This window comes from Epargyreus clarus, unplaced genomic scaffold (genome assembly GCF_041222505.1).
Source record: "Epargyreus clarus isolate Ecla_fem2 unplaced genomic scaffold, WU_Ecla_fem_2.2 ptg000027l, whole genome shotgun sequence".
In the NCBI taxonomy this organism is placed as follows: Eukaryota; Metazoa; Arthropoda; class Insecta; order Lepidoptera; family Hesperiidae; genus Epargyreus; species Epargyreus clarus.
In genome coordinates, this window is record NW_027332234.1 from 8,733,311 (window position 1) to 8,751,507 (window position 18,197).

The 18,197-nt window shown below is 35.3% G+C and overlaps 1 protein-coding gene across 1 annotated transcript; it reads right to left on the reverse strand.

The window, feature by feature from the left end:
• On the reverse strand, positions 1-18,039 carry SdhA (succinate dehydrogenase, subunit A (flavoprotein)). The gene is made up of 13 exons (XM_073088444.1): positions 17,877-18,039; positions 17,227-17,488; positions 14,783-14,856; positions 13,395-13,570; positions 12,194-12,346; positions 10,373-10,530; positions 9,216-9,380; positions 6,001-6,200; positions 5,149-5,346; positions 3,123-3,267; positions 2,300-2,535; positions 1,526-1,691; positions 1-662 (listed from the first exon to the last, which is right to left on the reverse strand). The coding sequence occupies exons 1-12, from the start codon at positions 17,922-17,924 to the stop codon at positions 1,536-1,538; spliced, it is 1,971 nt and encodes a 656-aa protein (XP_072944545.1). The 5' UTR covers positions 17,925-18,039; the 3' UTR covers positions 1-662; positions 1,526-1,535.
• Positions 18,040-18,197: the final 158 nt, after the last annotated feature.

Genomic DNA, 18,197 nt, shown 5'->3' on the forward strand with positions numbered 1-18,197 from the left:
TTTTACTAGAACATATTTATATATTTTTTTATTTGTACCCTTATATGTATAAACTTGTACATTATGATTATTTTAATTTCATCTTAATACTGGATACTAAATTAAAATATACAAGAACTTAATTTATTATAGTTACTTTACAGCAAAATATTTTTAACAATTATTTACGTGATTTCCATAAAATTGTCAGGATCAAAGTCTTCGAAAAAATTACAGTATTTGCAGAGAGAATTTTGATCTACTAGTATAGTTATAGTTTAAGAATTATAGTCGTAGCACGTTTTAGGGTACTCAAAAATGAAATTTCATTATCTAACTTAAGTACCTTGGTGCTGCTGAGTTTCAGGCGTAGAATATCGAAAGTAACAGTAACAATAAATGCTGCTCATTCACTCTTTTATCACAACAAAACTGATTAAATTATATAAAAAGGCAATTTTACGTCAAGCATTACTTCTAGTTGTCATAAAGTCGGCTAAATGTTAGAGATATTACTTTAGGAGTATTCTTGCTGAAATACTTGTTACGTTTCACGAACTACACTAAAATAAATAGGGTAATAAATAATGGCGTTGGAAATGAACACATAAAAATCGGTTGGGCCAAGACGTGCACTAAAGGAATACTGCATCGCTCAGTCAGCACCCACAGTCAGAGATTACCTGAAATATAGAAAAATCGTTTTATATGTACTTGCAACTAACTAGCGTAAGTTTTTTTTCGTAAATGATCATTGCATTATTCTATTTTATAAGTCATATTGTATAATAATATAATACAATGTATCTCGTAAAGTTTCTGATTGTAGCCACTAGATGGAGTTACAACCACTATATAACATTTATGCTACTCTAATAGGTCCAGAAACAGTAACTAGATGGCGTTGCCATTTCAACACGGATGTACTCGGTATTTGTATCGATGCTCGTTCTCCCTCTACGGAGTTTATAAGTTTTTCAGCAGGAATCAAAGGGTTTCATCGTGTGTGGCTTTGAAATAACTCTTCATTGCGTTATTTCGGAAACTGTTACCCGAGAATGTAACGCTCGCTATTAATACACAATTCATTCAAATTTTGCCAACAAAATATTAAAATGTAATAATGTGTATCGAATATGTCACAAACAGTTACCCGCTAAATCCCCACGGTATTCCTCTGGAAGCCCTTCGTCGGGTCTACCGGTACGGGTAGTTCTAGTCCGTAAATTGTGGATATTAGGGAGACGAAGAGAGCGCGGGATCAAACACCACACAACTACCGCATTAACCAGTTAATGCGGTCGAACACAACTACAAGTGATTAGAATCACACCTAACGCAACAACTTCAGAGTGAACTACCAGTTTGGCGCGGACTATACCCTCAGAGCGTTCGTCAGCGGTACGAGCATTACCGTACCTACGCAAGCCTAGTACGTCCAGTTGACGGGTCAGTACGAGAGCCGCGGGGCGCCCGTGGCCGCGTTCGCTTCTATATTCAGAGCGGACTAGAATTTTGGCGCGAAGTATAAATGACAGTAGCGTACCTACGCTAGCCTAGTACGTCCGGATGACGGGCGGCACGGTCTTGCACTCGGCCTGGTCGAGCGTGCCGTCGATGACGGGCCGGTACGACAGCCGCGTGGCGCCCGTCGCCGCGTCCGTCTCCGCCAAAGTGTGCTTCCGCCAGTGCTGCTCGAACGGCAGCTTCGTCTGGAATACAAATTACATTAATAAAACACTGAAATTGCAAAATATGTTGAATTCCTGATGGTATTGTAACCATGTTGTGCATGGGCAGTTGTAGTCGTGTAGTAAATGACAAAAAGATACGTTATCACTGAGTTGTAATGGTGTAAATGATTATAAACGTAAAACAATAAGTATGAATTGTAGTTATCAATTTAGCTGACAAGATTTTTGTTTATCGATATGTACGGAATGAACAATTCGACAATATAAATGTTCAATTCGATTTGAAATTATTTTCGATTATTGATTCTTTCAGTACATTACTGAATCAAACTCTTAAACCAAATTCTGCTTTATAATAATAGTTTGGTCGTATCTTTCTATATTTTAGTGGATGTAATGCATCTGCGAGTTGCTTTAACCAAATCTCCAGTCCTTATATATCATCATCTCATTATTAATACATCTGTTCAAATCGCACAAAAGAATAAATTAAATCCAATATTCCAATTCAATATTTAAAAAGCCTAAACACTAAATGGTATCAGGTTACTTAGCAAATATTCATACTGTTTTTGTATAACACTGCATAGTTTAAAACGTGTACTATCAAAGCTTAAACAACAAACCTGTCCCTCCAACGGCTTAGAGTAGTCGAGCTCATCGCGTCGCGTCTTAAAATCTTCGCGGGCGTGTGCGCCGCGGGACTCCTCGCGAGCGAGCGCTCCCTCCACTATCTGCACGGCGTTCAGCAGCAGGTTCTGCAGCTCCAGCGTCTCCACCAGGTCGCTGTTCCACACCATCGAGCGGTCCGACACGCGCACGTCGCCTATCTGCTTGTAGATGTCGTGGATTTGACGGTGACCTGGAATGGAAGAAGAATTTTTCGTTTTTTGGAGATCATGACGCAGTTTTATGTGTAATATATGCAGTTAAAGTGCGTAGAAATTTAAATTGAGATATATAACCGAGAGAGATAAAATTGATAGATAATGTCAATTTTTTTTCTAACAGTTGCCATGGCTTTAGTCGCTTTTTTTTTTGTTTTTTTTTTTATAATGTAGGAGTAGCAGACGACCATGCAGTCCACCTGATGGTAAGTGGCTACTGCCGCTCATGGATATCTGTAATCAACCCCAGATAGGATTAGACATTCCTACCTAAGGTATGCCGCAGATGCGCCGGCGGTGATACCACCGGAATCGAACCTCTGAGGTTTCTACCACCTTCATATATGATATGTAACTATTTTTCCAAAAATATTAACAGTTTTCATTACTTTCGTCACTTAAATTTATAATTAGTTTCTCTGATTTTTGATACAAGTTACGTTATTATTATTTGTGACTTACAATCTAAGACATAAAAACAACATTTATTACAATTATTTTTAAATAAAATATAATATAACTATGTTGTCTGTATAAATAATGCACAAATAATTATAATTACCTTCTTCAAGCGTACTCTTTTGCCTGAATACGGCGGCGTTCTTCTGCATACAGCGCTGCATGCGCAGGCGCAGGTCCGCCGTCGGCACGCTGCCGTTGGCGTACCGCATGCTGTCCAGGTTCGCGATACTCGCCTCGCCAGTCGACTAATAACATCGTCAATATTAAGTAAAAAATCCTCACAAATAAAAAAAACTGCTTAAGTTTGAACACTTTAAATAACAGGCATTTTTTTTTTAAATAACAGTCTTCACTTTTTTTTAATATAGGAGTAGCATACGAGCATGCAGTCCTTACTTGATGGTAAGAGACTACTGCCGCTCATGGACATCGGTAATCAACCCCAGATAGGATAAAATATTAGAGGATTAGTATTCCTACCTGAGGTCGGCCACAGATGCGCCGTTACCCCTGAGGATTGGAACTGAGCTGGAACACCTCGGAAAAGTATGTCTCCCTTACCAAAACCTTCAAACCAGAACACAGCAGCTGCTGCGTGCTTAACTTGCTGTTATGAGGCAGAAATAAGTGTGGCATTCCTCGACTCCGGCAAGTCGAAACAAAATGTTTCTACCACATTAATTACATATTTTTTGAACACCAATAGAAACACTAAACACGCCACGTTACATTAAAAAACATAGATTTTGCATGCATTAGTAATTTCTTATATGTTTTCTGTGTACACTTTAAATAGCTATTCTGAACTGTACTAATAAAATAAAATTATTATAATAATAAACAATTTAAACGCGTGGCAGCCATTACGATATCTCGCTTGCAACGAACAAACACTGTTGCACAATATTTATTTGCCGTAAATAGATATCGCATTAAAATCAATGTAGGGAGGAAAATCATTTTATAAGGACATATTTTTGCAATATAGGCACGATAGTATCTAAACCAGTTCATACAAAAGGTCAGCCAAAGCATTGATCCCACGAGGGAAAGTATCACAAATACTAGATTGCAAATTCTTCGTAATATCGCGTCTGCGGTCGCCCCTTGTGTGGTTTATGGATGACCCCAGTATCTAGTGTAACAGTATATGTATGTGTGTATGTGTTTTATATTTGTGTGTATATATGAATCTGAGTATGTAGGGGAACCACATTTGAATGTTTTTGTATTACACGTGTTTAAGTGTTTGTTTTATAATGCATTTAAGTAATTACTATGTATGTCACACGTGTATGTATTTATATGTGTAACATTTCTCTTTAATCGCTTATACATATACATGCATATATTATATACATGTTACGACGGCATATAGTATGGTACACTCAGGTTTTGTTGTGTGTTAAATGTCTAAGTTTTTATCTGTGTTACATATGTTTAAATATGGTATGTGTTTATTTCATGTGTAGAACGTACGTTTAAATGTTATGTTATATCTACTTAAATATGGATCTTATATGAATTTTAGTTTTTATCTCTATTAAATTTATCCCTTATAAGTGATTATGTGTGTAACACGCTATTATATGTTTATATGTATTATACGCGTGCACGTGTGCACGTCCGTGCGTGTCTGTATAGTCACTAGTCTGCTCTGAATGTAGAAATGAATAGTCTTCCCATAGCAAATTGTATAAAGACACCTGCTCGCAACAACTTCAGAGCGGACTAGCAGTATGGCTATAACTATAATACGCGATTACATGTTTATAAATGAAAATGAAATGAAATGATGAAATGAATGAAATATATTTATTTTGTATAGGCCAACGACGGCACTTACAAATTGTCAGGTACAATATTTTTCTTAAACTACTACCGGATCGGAACGCGACCTCTACTGAGAAGATCCGGTAAGAAACTCAGCGGGTTTGTCTTTTTTTTTTAATAATAATTATTCTCTTTTTTTAATCTTTTTTAGTAATTATATGTATTATACGCGTGCACGTGTGCACATCCGTGCGTGGCCTTACATCCATGTACGCGTGCGCGCGTGTGTGTTTTATCTGTGATACTCTCTCTCGCTCTCTCTCTCACTCCGAGCACATGTACTGCGTACTCACATCCTTGAGCGCGCCTTGCGCGTCGCCGGGGCGGCTGGTGTTGGCGACGGTGAGCGCGCAGGCGCGGCCGAACACGACGATGTCGAGCAGCGAGTTGGCGCCGAGGCGGTTGGCGCCGTGCACCGACGCGCACGACGCCTCGCCCGCCGCCAGCAGCCCGGGGACCACCTGGTCGCGACCGTCGCGGTGCACCAACACCTGGATGAGAGATAAACGGTTAAATACCTTTAAGGTGTGATCATAATTATTATACCTATAGGCTAAATAAGGTATAATCCGCGCCAAACTGCTAGTCCGCTCTGAAGTTATTACGAGCAGGTGTAGTCATACACTTTGCTATAGCGACGCGATTCATTTTTATATGTAGAACGGACTAGCAGTTTTACGCGGACTATACTAATATAATAGGTTATAAAAGACTTTATACCATCTTCATACTTTGTCTTTAGAGCGTGTATATACAATATATACAAATTCTTTGTTTATCAATCTTAACCTAGATTAAGATTACGTACAAATGTACAAAGTTTCTTGTTATAATATAGAAAAAGCAAATAAATGGACTGCATCATTTAACAGTAAGTGACCATGCCTCCCCATGTACATCTGCAATTAACTTTAGATGGAATATGAGTCCTAAATATCTCAAAGGCACAAAAACTACTGTCCACCTTCATATAGTGTTCTCTTTCACCATACCCTTCAGACCAAAACACAAAAACGCTTAACACTATTATTATAAGACAGAAATAGATATATGTGCCAGTAGCCTCCAGAGTTAAAATCTTCACTTATGTATATTCTTCATTCCATTAGTAATAAAAGCACAGCTGTAATAATAAAGTTACGTACCTCTCCCTTGTAGTTAGTTGGTGTACCCCCCATGTTGTAGTGCACGGTGGGTAATACGGGGATGGGTTCCTTGGTGACGTCGACGCCGGCGAAGATCATTGCCGTCTCCGAAATACCGGGCAGGCGCTGCCTCAGCTGTTCAGGGGGTAAATGGTGCAACTGCAGGTGTACGTGGTCCTTCTCTGGTCCACAACCGCGACCTGCGTACACGGATAATTCAACATATTACATAAGTAGATAAATCAAAATTTTATTTATTTCTTCACAATGTTTTTCCTTATATATAAAAAGTTATTGGAGTGATTGATAAGCAATCTACATGCTTGTGTTAGGTGCGCCCCGCTCTTCCAACATTGTACATAGAAAACATTGGATACAAATACTTAAAGTATTACACCGTGTGCGTGTGATTGTGTGTGTGTATGTATGTATGTGTGTGAGTGTGTATGCAAGCGCGTATGAGTACCTACATATCTATTTATTTATATTTGATTATTATTATTTATTTATAAATAATTGTAATAATTGTATATAAGCATAATAATAAGATTTATCGAGTGGTTTCGGTACAGATTAATATACGCCGCGCCGTGTTTTCTTGATTACCTATGAGGCGTCTAAAAGATTATACTCAAAAGTTAGATACATTGTAAGATTTCTATTTTGTTTCGATAAGGTTACATTTAATGCATAATTTATATATATATTTTTTTATAATATAAAAGTAGTAGACGAGCATGCAGTCCACCTAATGGCAAGTGGCTACTGCCGCCCATGGACATATGTAATCAACCCCAGGTAGAATTAGATATACCTACCTGAAGTCAGCCACAGATGCGCCGTTACCCCTGAGAACTAAGCTGGAACGCCTTGAAAAATTTTGTCTCCCTTACCACACCCTACAAACCAGAACACAGCAGCGCTCAACACTGCTGTTATGAGGCAGAAATAGGTGTGGCGGTGGTGCTGCCGGAGTTGAACCGCAAAGGGTTCTACCATATTCAAATAATAAATTAGATAAAGTTTTTGCATTCACATATTCGTTTTCTTTTTAATTTCTTTAATGCGCAAATAATCATACTTATTATGATTCATAATTTTGAATTTATAAAATGGTAGTTATATTGAAGCTATTAACAGATAGTTTAATTTTATATATTAAATATAATTAACACTTAAGCAGCGTTAAGTAGATATGTAAATATATTATTAATGCAAAAATATATACTACGAGTATAATAGTATGCTAAAAGTTTATTCACGATCTATTCGATACGATTACGATACGATTCAACCGTAAACCACTGGGCATCCACTACATGACAGACTTATATGATGACCACTGCAAAATGAATACTGTATTCATTCTATTTGCAAACATATTCCCATTGCCACCCCGACCGTTCAGCACAGGTTTCCCTTAAGAATGAAATATTCTATACAAATTTTGCATGTACGCATACAAGACTAAAGGATTTTCATTCAGGGCATGTTTGCTTCTCAGCAACAATCACCCAAGATAACTTATCATTTTTATCAACATCACTTACGTCATTAATAAATAACGACAGTGATTTAAGGGGAAATCCATAATGCACGTCACTAATGACACGGAAAAAAATCATATTTATGTCTTGCCCCTTAGAATTTAAATATGTCATTGTATAATTTGATTAAAAAATAACGTCATTTATAATGTTGGAATCTTGACATAATTCTCACTCTCATGTTGTTGAGTATATTCGAGAAGAAAATTAAACTGTCGCCAATTTAGATTACGATTCTTATCGGACCAAGTTACATAGCTTTTTTATATATCGAAAGGCCTCACTGTCAATCGATTTGTCCACTTTGTCAAAAGAATAATCACAATTGAATATTGATAAATGAGCGCTTAATCACTACTTATATATTCAATTATAGTCTATTCATACGGGTTGTTATTTAAAAATATATATATTGAAAGATTTAGGACCACTGTTGATTTTCTTTCCATTTAATTTCCTATGTTGTTTTTAAATAATTTAAAAAATCTAGTTTCTATCGGGCTTAACAACTCTTACATGCATAAGAATAATAGTATGTTATGCGTGTTATGTGAAAGTCATATGACGGTAAGAAATGTCTCCTATAATAGCTGAAAGTGGCTTATTGCCAAGACTAAATCGTTCACTTTTATAATATTTATTGCGTAAAATCATACAAATGTACATATTACTAGTTCTATTCACATGTATCACTAGTAAAGAAACTACAGTATACGTGTGGTATATGTATGGTACTTAATACTACGACCGTGAGATCATAAGCGTGGGAGTTATTTTCTTTAAACTGTCTTACAGATAAAACACTTTTACAGACAATGGAATTGAACGATTCAAGTCAATTGGTTTTTTCTATACTTGTTTGCACGATTTTCATTTGTTTATGTGAATGGATTTTGGTATAACTTTTAGGTTAAAACACATAGATTACTAAACATTACTCACTCCTAACAAGAAAATGTAACCAGTTTCGACAATTGAAATTGTCTCTGTCATCTATTTTCGTGTTTGAAAAATATTTAAAAAATGTAGTTTGTAGATCATATACGAATGAAACGACCGTTCTGCGTAAATTACACCATTAAATGGCTGACACATTTGTCAGCCGTTTAAGGGGTGAGGGGTGAGGGGGTGAGATATCTATACTTATCTATGTTAAAACAGTGAACTTTATATTGCCTTTAAAGCGATACAGGAAAAATAACTTGAAAATATAGAAGGAAATTGAAAAACACACCACAAAAGTGTACGACAATGCCAATGACTAATGCATGGACGATATATTTCTTTACTTAAGTTTGTGAGTAACTGAGACAACATTGAGTTTGGAAATATCCATATACAATAATAACTATCTTTATCACCAACCAGTTCCTATTTGGTAACAATTTGTATTTAGCATAAGTGACATTAGGACTAGCCGTTTTACGTGGATTATATCTCTAATCGACTTGTTTATTATTTGTATATTATAAAATAATAATAATAAAATCCGTCGGCCACGCTGTTGACGACCCGCGTGGCTGAGAGGTCACCATGTCGGTTTGACGCGCAAAGAGGGTTTGATTCCCAGCCAGGCAGATATCTGAATGACGAGTTATGATATCTGTTTTGGGTGTGGGTGTGTGTATTAATCTATGTGTGCTCTTGAAGCACGTATGTATGCGTTACCTTCCATAATCTCGACGGTCATAGCTCTCGATACGACGTCACGACTGGCGAGGTCCTTCGCGACGGGCGCGTACCGCTCCATGAAGCGCTCGCCCTTCGCGTTGACGAGGAAGCCGCCCTCGCCGCGGCAGCCCTCCGTCATCAAACAACCCGCGCCGTAGATACCTGACAATAATGGAAACATTTACAACTTTCATATAGGAATCAGGAATAGTTGTATGTTAAGGTAATTATCACTTGCTTAAGGTCGAAGAAAACATCGTAAAGAAAGATGCGTTCCTTCGATGGCTCATTATTTGGTCTTAATGGTTTTAAAATTAGTGGTTACGTATTATGCACATTCTCAACTAAACCATATTGTTATATTTAACGTCAGCATTCAGACCGCATTATAGACACCTGGGATTAAAGTTTACATTTGCCACCTTTTTATAGATGCCCTTGACAGCGATTACTACGCCTATTGGTTTAGTTTCTTACTTAGTATGTATTTTTTATATGTGAAGTACAAAAAAAAAATATTTTGTTTCAAGTTGGTCAGACTAATCCGGAAAGTATAATAATCGTCAACTAGAGAATCCTCGAATTTTTACTAATTTTTTGCTATTCAAAGTAAGAAAAAAAACATGAAATATTGCACAATATTTAGCAATATAATGCACTAATATTTTTTTAAACTGACCACGAAGTGCTGAAGTAAAAGATTCACGAAAGCATAATTTTATATATAAATTATAAATAAGATTTAATTAACGTGTATATTTCGGAATAAACGACTAGCATACCCCTTCCAGTTCCTTTCTGATAATCTATTTTTTTTTTGTTTTCAAGGCGCGACAACAATTGATTAGCAATTTTGTGTACCTACGAGAAATAAGCATTTACCGGTGCGATCAAACTACTATTCACTACCAATTATTTCGCTTTACAAAAGAGAAAATAGCAGTTATCTGTAGTGCAAAATTTTTATCAACCAAAATGGTAAGACAAATACTTGTTTACTAGTAGTCAAAGTATTCGTAAAACTTTTACTACCAAAACAGTGCTTATTATCAAAAATACAAGATACAACTGTTATGTTACTATTGTATGTGATGTAACCATTGGCAAACCGAATAAATAAATGAATAAAAATAGTGGTAGCAAGATTAGTTTACCAGTGGGATGGAACTGCACGAACTCCATGTCCTCGTTCTGCAGGCCGGCGCGCGCGGCCATGGCGGTGCCGTCGCCGGTGCACGTGTGCGCGGACGTGCAGCTGAAGTACGAGCGGCCCGTGCCGCCCGTCGCCAGGATCGTGTTTTTAGCTTGGAACCTGACACGGTAATATGTTATCTTGATGATAAGTAGGCATAAGTAAAAGTGTTATTATAAAAGCTTAAAAAATACTCTGTTACTTCAACGATATATCCTTATAGCTTTTTGAACTGTAGGGCGTGCTAAAGAATATGACATATATGCATACGCTCGAAAAGAAATCCTTCTAAAATCGAGAAAATCAAGGTTTTTATTATTATTTCTTGCTGACCTATTTAAATATGAAACGAAAAATTAAAAAGCCACTCTAGGCGACAAGAACCCAGATTTCAACATACCACTCCATTTCACTACAGAGGTGGAACTCTTCATGATACTACTCTAGACGCACAACTGCCACATACGTCTACCTGGGCCTGGAGCTGCTATGGTCTGGTACGGCATGGTAACACACACGTAAAGTGTTTCAACTTAGTTCTCAAGGGTAGCAACATATCTGTAGCCATGCTTCAGATAAAACTTATCCTATCTGTTGTTGATTAAAAATGTACATGAGCAACAGAGACCACTAGGCAGCAAGTGGATTGCATGCTACTAAAATTAGGTATAAAAGCACACATGTGTTTACAACAGTTTATAATCATATTAAATAATTATGTAAAGTAAGTAATTCTTACAGAAGTCAAGTGCAATTAATGTTATATTTCGCGGCCAGAGAACTTAAGATAAGTCTAATAGTTTAAGAGTGGACATAATCCTTCTCATCCATTAATCGTCATAACGTTTGTTACAATATTTGTTTGTTGTTGTATAAAAAATATGATATGAAAGTGCCAACTATAAAGTTTAATGTGGTTGAGATATTAGCGTTATCAGAAAAATTATCGCAGGAAAAAATAAATTCCATGTTATTTGCACAACCTCTTAGGAAGTAGTTGCAAATAATCTCGTAGCGTATAATTCTTAAGCAGCTGAGTAAATACATTACAAAACCTTTACAAATATTTATGCAAGCGACAATGGAACAAATTGTTAACGTTTCGTGAAAGAGAATTCTAATAGCGATAATAAGAAATTAAATGTGTTTTTAGCACCTTTTCGGTTAACAGAAAAGCAAATTGGAGCAGAATAATATGAAATAGGTTTTTCTGTGTAATGATTTCGTACACATTTTCCTTGACATACATCCTGCTATATGGAATAGTTCAAAACATTGCTTATATCACGATACCACGTGGGTACTCGATTTGATCATAGCGAATTAGAATATGCTCACTAAAATATCGACCGCAGCAGCACTAACAAAAACATACCTTTCAGTAAGTAGTCAACCAAAATATAAATAAGTTAAAATCAAGTTTAAAATGTATTTACAAATAATTGTTGTTGATGTTTTTACAGGTATTTGAACTTCAATGAGAATATGTGTCTAATATTAGTCTGAATTTCATAATATAATTATACTTTAATTATATGCGAGTAAAAAATGCGGGGCAAAAAGGCGTGTAATTGTTCAACCTGCTTGAAGTTAATACACATAATAAATAGTCATACGACTGTAGGATGTTAATAAAATAGAAAGACAGCTGTATTGTTTCACTGTTTTTACAGAAAGATAATACACTTTTTTTATTTGAAGATGTGACTGTCAAATTAGTACACTATGAGAGTGAAACAAGTGCTATAACTTTAGCCAGCAAGGGGTATAGAAAAACCCTTACCTATGCAAAGTTCCATCTTCGAGATTGAGCGCGATGCATCCCTTGCACACGCCATCCTCCATCAGAAGGTCCAGCGCAAAGTACTCGATGAAATATTCGCAGTCGTAACGCAGGGACTGACCGTACAGTGTGTGCAGCAGAGAGTGGCCGGTTCTATTAAAGATGTATTATTAACATTACTTCAATTCATTCTTATTCAAAAATACACACACAACATTACTTTTATACAACATACTAATCTACGTTATACAATTAACGAATTTTTGAATGATAAAAATACTGACAAATGATTAATAAATATACATATCGACTTTAAATGAGTGAGTCCGTTAATGTTAATATTAATTCTAATGTTCTATTATAATATTATATGTCCATGAGGCCTGAATATGGCGGATATTATCCAAAGTACACCTATATTAAAATATTTAAACCTGTGTTTCACAATAAAGTTATTGGATTTGATTTGTATTTACAAATACAGCAATATAATTGTCATAGATATATGATATTCCGAGATATATTAGAGATTTGGGTTTGATTAGATATCTATAGTGCCAATTTTAATTTTGATAGATACTGTAGTATATTATTTTGATTAAATAAAAATCTATTTTTCTTGTAAATATCTATATTAGGCCCCAGATATTGATTTCAGGTCTAGAGCGTGTGGAACTCGAATGATGGGAATCTAAGAGAGTAGATACATGTTAGGGATTCTGAGGGAATTATTCCCTTCACGCAATTCTTTAGGATTTATTAAGACACCTTCCTTTTGACTACATGCTCACATTTACATTTGCTTTTTGTAAAGGCGTAATTCGGGAGCTGAGTCACTGAATTTAGTAACAGGTAAATAATAGGCGGTTTTAAAATAGCTTTCAAAATTAGTAAAGCACAGTCATAATGGGCCTGGGCAACTCTGGGCCTAAACCACACACACAAAAATCATTAAAGAAAAAAATCCAAAGAAGCGATCACGTCTTCGTAAAAGTGATGGGGTTACCCGTGGACTAAAAATAATGAACTGCAAAAGACATTGAGTTACCCAATCCCAGCTTAATTTGGAAGGTAACCAGTTTGTCTAATCTCAAGACCAATGGATCAATTATATCTATTACTACTACATGGAAGGTCTATTTGGATACAATGTCTGCGACTGCATTTACGTTTACCAGTGCTATGGAAAAGAAAGTATTACCTGTCAGCGACAGCGCAGCACCTATGCGCTTGGCCGCCCTTGCCAAACTTCAGCGACTGTCCTCCGAAGGCGCGCTGATAGATCTTGCCCTCGGGCGTCCTCGAGAAGGGCATGCCATAGTTGTCCAGTTCAATGACAGCGTGTGGCGCTTCCCGCGTCATGTAGTGGATGGCATCCTATGATTATTTGTAATTTCAACTGAATTATTGAAATAATAAATAATACGTAAGTATAATTATCGGCCTTACACTAGTGCTCTGTGTAGGAATTCATGCATATCTGATTATGAAAAGTCATGAGCGTTACTAATTATCGCTTGTTGTAATCGTCAAGGAAAATATTGTGAACTTGTTGTGCACATAATACAAAAAATATTACTTTTTTTTAACAATGCTCAATATGGAAATCTATATAGAGTCCTTGTAAATGAAAAAATCCAGGAATTACAAAGGAATATTTTTTTGTTGGAAATCTTATATAAAACATGAATTGTTTATTTATTATCTAACAAAGCATAAACAGTAATGTGCAAACAAAATTTGTTTATGATTCAAATGCTATCTACAAGCAAAAGATTTTTTACAAGTTGTTTTATTGTATACATGACTAGAATACAGAGTACATTACTTTTATGGATAAGCCAATATCTGGAGATTAAGAAAATGTATTATTCCAAAGATAAACACACAAGATTGTAGGGATTTAATGGAATTATATCATTGATATATTTATTGTGTTATTCAACTCTATGCCAGCAATCTTATCTTGAGAATGGTTGCGATGGTTTGATTTTTGCAAACAGTGGAAAGCACTTCACTATCTATAGCTGTATAAAGCCATCCTAAGCCCAACCAAAACTAAAATCTTGATATAGCACTTGAATGTGATTTTTAGATATTCTTTACTTGACTGCAACAAGTAATGTTTTTCGACAAATGTTTGATATATGTATAATTTTATATATGTATGTCTCATTTCTTGGCACCCCTTAAGGCCCAAGCAGCATAACAGATTTTAACATATGTGGTGTAATTGAAATTGTCTAAATTATGGCTGTCTTTAAGCTTTTGGAATTTATAATAATTATTATTCAAAATGTAACTTTTCAATTTAGAATGCATACTTATTAAAGCTGTATTTTCCCAAGAATTGAAAATATATTGTAGTTCTTCAATTGATTTGCTGTGCTGACTTTAATCCTCTTAGTCAATAAAGAACAATTGAAAAGGTGGACAGGTATATAATCACTCTTAATCTCTGCTCCACAACAGCAACATGTTGATGATGATAATAATTGCCCAAAATAGTATTTACATAGCATATAATTGCTTTACTAACTTATTGTAAATGATGACATAATGTGATGGTTAATATAAAAAGTCCATTACCTGGTCTCCAAGCCAATCAGATCCTTTAACGGTATCATACATGTGCCATAACCAACTATCCTCTTCCATGTTACCTAAAAATATAATTATTTGTAAAATATTTTAAATTCACTTAATATTTCTTTATATCCATCGGATACATTTAAGATACAAAGCCATAAATTTAAAGCTTTAGGGACCATCTATGATTAAAATATACAAATTAATGTTAAGGCTCTCTCAGATGGATGGCATATTTGCAATTGATGTGTTCAAATATGTGCATTTTGATTTGGAATGCATACAGTCATGTCTTGAAGTACAATTGCAGTATTTAGTTATTTCGCAATTTTGGGAAACATGAATAAATTAACATGAACTTTCAATAGCAAAAATGGAGATGAGGGAACATTCAATATATTTAAGAAGCAGTTAAGTTTTTGTATAGAAAATATCAGACCACATAAAAACAAAATTAAAGTGTCAATACAGTTTGAAGGTCAATGTGACATTGGTTGCTTCACTAAATGTTTAGTTTTATCTTAAGACTAGTTTTATCTAGAACGATAATTGTAAATCAATACAGTTCTGTTATATGTGTCTTATACAAAGGTACCTATTGTATATTCTATTCTATTCATATTCTTATGTTTCTATGCCAAGAAAGCATAACATAAAAAGATATTGTTGAAAAATATATCATAAGTACTATTAATTTAAAATGAATAATATTTATAGTACATTACGATACACGTGGCCAAAGTAGCCTATTTTTGCACGGCGTGAAGTTAGCGCCCGAGCGCAGCGAGGGTGCTAAACGCCATGCAGATAATAGGCTACTTTTGTCACAAGTATCGTATACTATTTTATAGCTCGTGTGACATAAACCCGCTTATACTTGTGAAGAAATATGAAAAAATACGATAATTATTTTGAAACTTATAAATGACTGAAACTAAAAATTATGAACTAAAAAAAGCAATAAAAATGTGACACAACCAAAACCATTGAAATTTAGAAAATTTAGTAATTATTTTGCACTTGTGATAAAGACAAATCTAACACCACACATACGTCGAAATCTATCAAGCCATTTAGGCTACATACAGGAGTATTAAAGAAACATATGATAAGCAATCACATAATGTACTAATACATAACTAATACTAGTGATACAGTAGAAAATCGATTATCCGGACCTTAGTTATAAATATTCGCGATTGTTCGGATTGTGAAATGTGAACAAGTAACTTTGTAATAACCCTTACAGATCAGCCACATTTTGTGTGACTTGTGCATTTAAAGTCGCCAAATTGCAACAAAATAGTTACTATAAAAAACAAAAACCCGATTGCTAAAAATATAACCTATGTTATCGCCACAATTTAGACGAATTCAGCGACACATCATGTATCAAAATTAATGAAGTCGTTTGAATTTGCCAAAGAATGAAAAATACATACGTAACAAACATATAGTCGAAAAACATCACCTTCCTAAATCGGTTTAAATAGCTTTTCTTCATAAACTCAATTATCCAAGTTTCCGATAATCCGAATGCCACAAATACGATAACAAATAGGGTCGCTTAGTCGAGATTCTACTGGAGTAGTATTATGGCTAATTTTGATAACGATTCCTAATTTAAATATCTCCTACAATGGTGTGTAGCGAAAATAAAACAAACACAGTCAAAACAAACAATAAAATTTGATAAAGCCCAATAGTTAGTCTTATATTGATGCTATTGCTTAGTATGTACACAATGGCAAAAACATTTATAAATACGTCCAAAATAAAATATTAAAATATTTATAGCTTTAAACAAAATACTCATTACTCACTTTTTATTTTTAAATGGCATTTAAAAGTATGAAACGTTCATAGCTATGTTTATTTTTTTCAACTGTGAGGGTAGTGTATTAATATTCGTACGGTGTAAAAATCGGCTACTTTGGACACAGAAATGCGTGGCTAAAATGCGGGTTTAGGTCACAGAGTGCTAAAAAATTATTTATATCACGGCGTGCGTAAATTGACGTTTTACGCACGCTTCGCGTGCGCAAAACCCCCATTTCCGACCCCGTAATATAAAATTTTATACAACACGCGGACGAAAAATGTTTTTCTGACTCGTGTGATTGCAGTCCTCGCCTGCGGCTCGGCCTGCAAACTCACACTTGTCAGAAAAAAATTTTTCATCCTCGTATTGTAATGTACTATTTTAGAACATTCTTTATGTAGATATAATTTTAGTTAGCTCTACTTATGCTTATTTATTAGGTATGTTTTATTTATGTAAATAATTAATAAAAAACTATATAAATCATGAATTAATTATTTTGATTGCCATTTCTTACCTAAGGGCTAAAATTGGTAAGTCTGTTATACCTTTTAAAACACTATCACTGGCAAAAGCACACAGCAGAAGGATCAATAACAGGATGATTACTTAAGAAACATACCCAAAGCAGCATTGATGCCACCTTGAGCGGCAACAGTGTGGGACCTTGTGGGGAACAGCTTAGTGACCACAGCAGTCTTGAACCCTTCCTGCACCAACCCAAAAGCCGCCCGCAAGCCAGCCCCACCGGCACCAATGACCAGAGCATCATGCTGGTGGTCAATTACTGTGTAGGCCTTGGAAGTGCTCGTGTTAGCTGATGCATCCTTCGCTGGCCTCGCGCCACCAACGGATAGATGCAAATTTCTATATAAACCTGAAGCCTAAAACAAAAATTGATAAATATCGTAATTTATAAATGTATCCTGTTATTTTTAACGCAACAAAGTCTCTACAATGCATCTGATAACCCACAAAAAATACAGGTTTTATAACAATACACCGCTATACAAGGAAATTTATCAGAACGCAATTAAAATTCTTACAAAGTAGTTTCGTGAAAGGGGCTCTCAACGGACGCGTCGATCATAAAAAAAAGAATAACAAAACTACAATACAACAACAACTTCATACCTATCGCTTTTTATACCAAAATAAAAAACCAAAGAAAGTATTTCACAATCACTGCGCAAGTTCGGCGCGGTGCTGCTAAAACATTTTTGGATTACATAATAATTTAAATATGTGTACTAAAAATTTCCAGTAACTAACCAATGATGCAGGGCTTCGAGAAAACGCTGCCTTCATAATTGCACTCATGATGGAACTCTCTGTCCGCACCTAGAGTACAAATTTAGTCGCTTTTAGAAAATTTCCCCAATCAACATGCACACATCCGCCGTACCACCACCAAAATGACAATAATGACAACTAAAAACTTCACGAGTTCACAACGACAACTGACAAGTATTAAGTATAGAAAATAATAAGGTGTAAATCAAATTCATACAATGTAAAGTCGATTATACTATTAATATTTATTTTGAGGCCTAGTCAAAGAGTACAGTGACCTATACAGGAAGGCCTACTGCA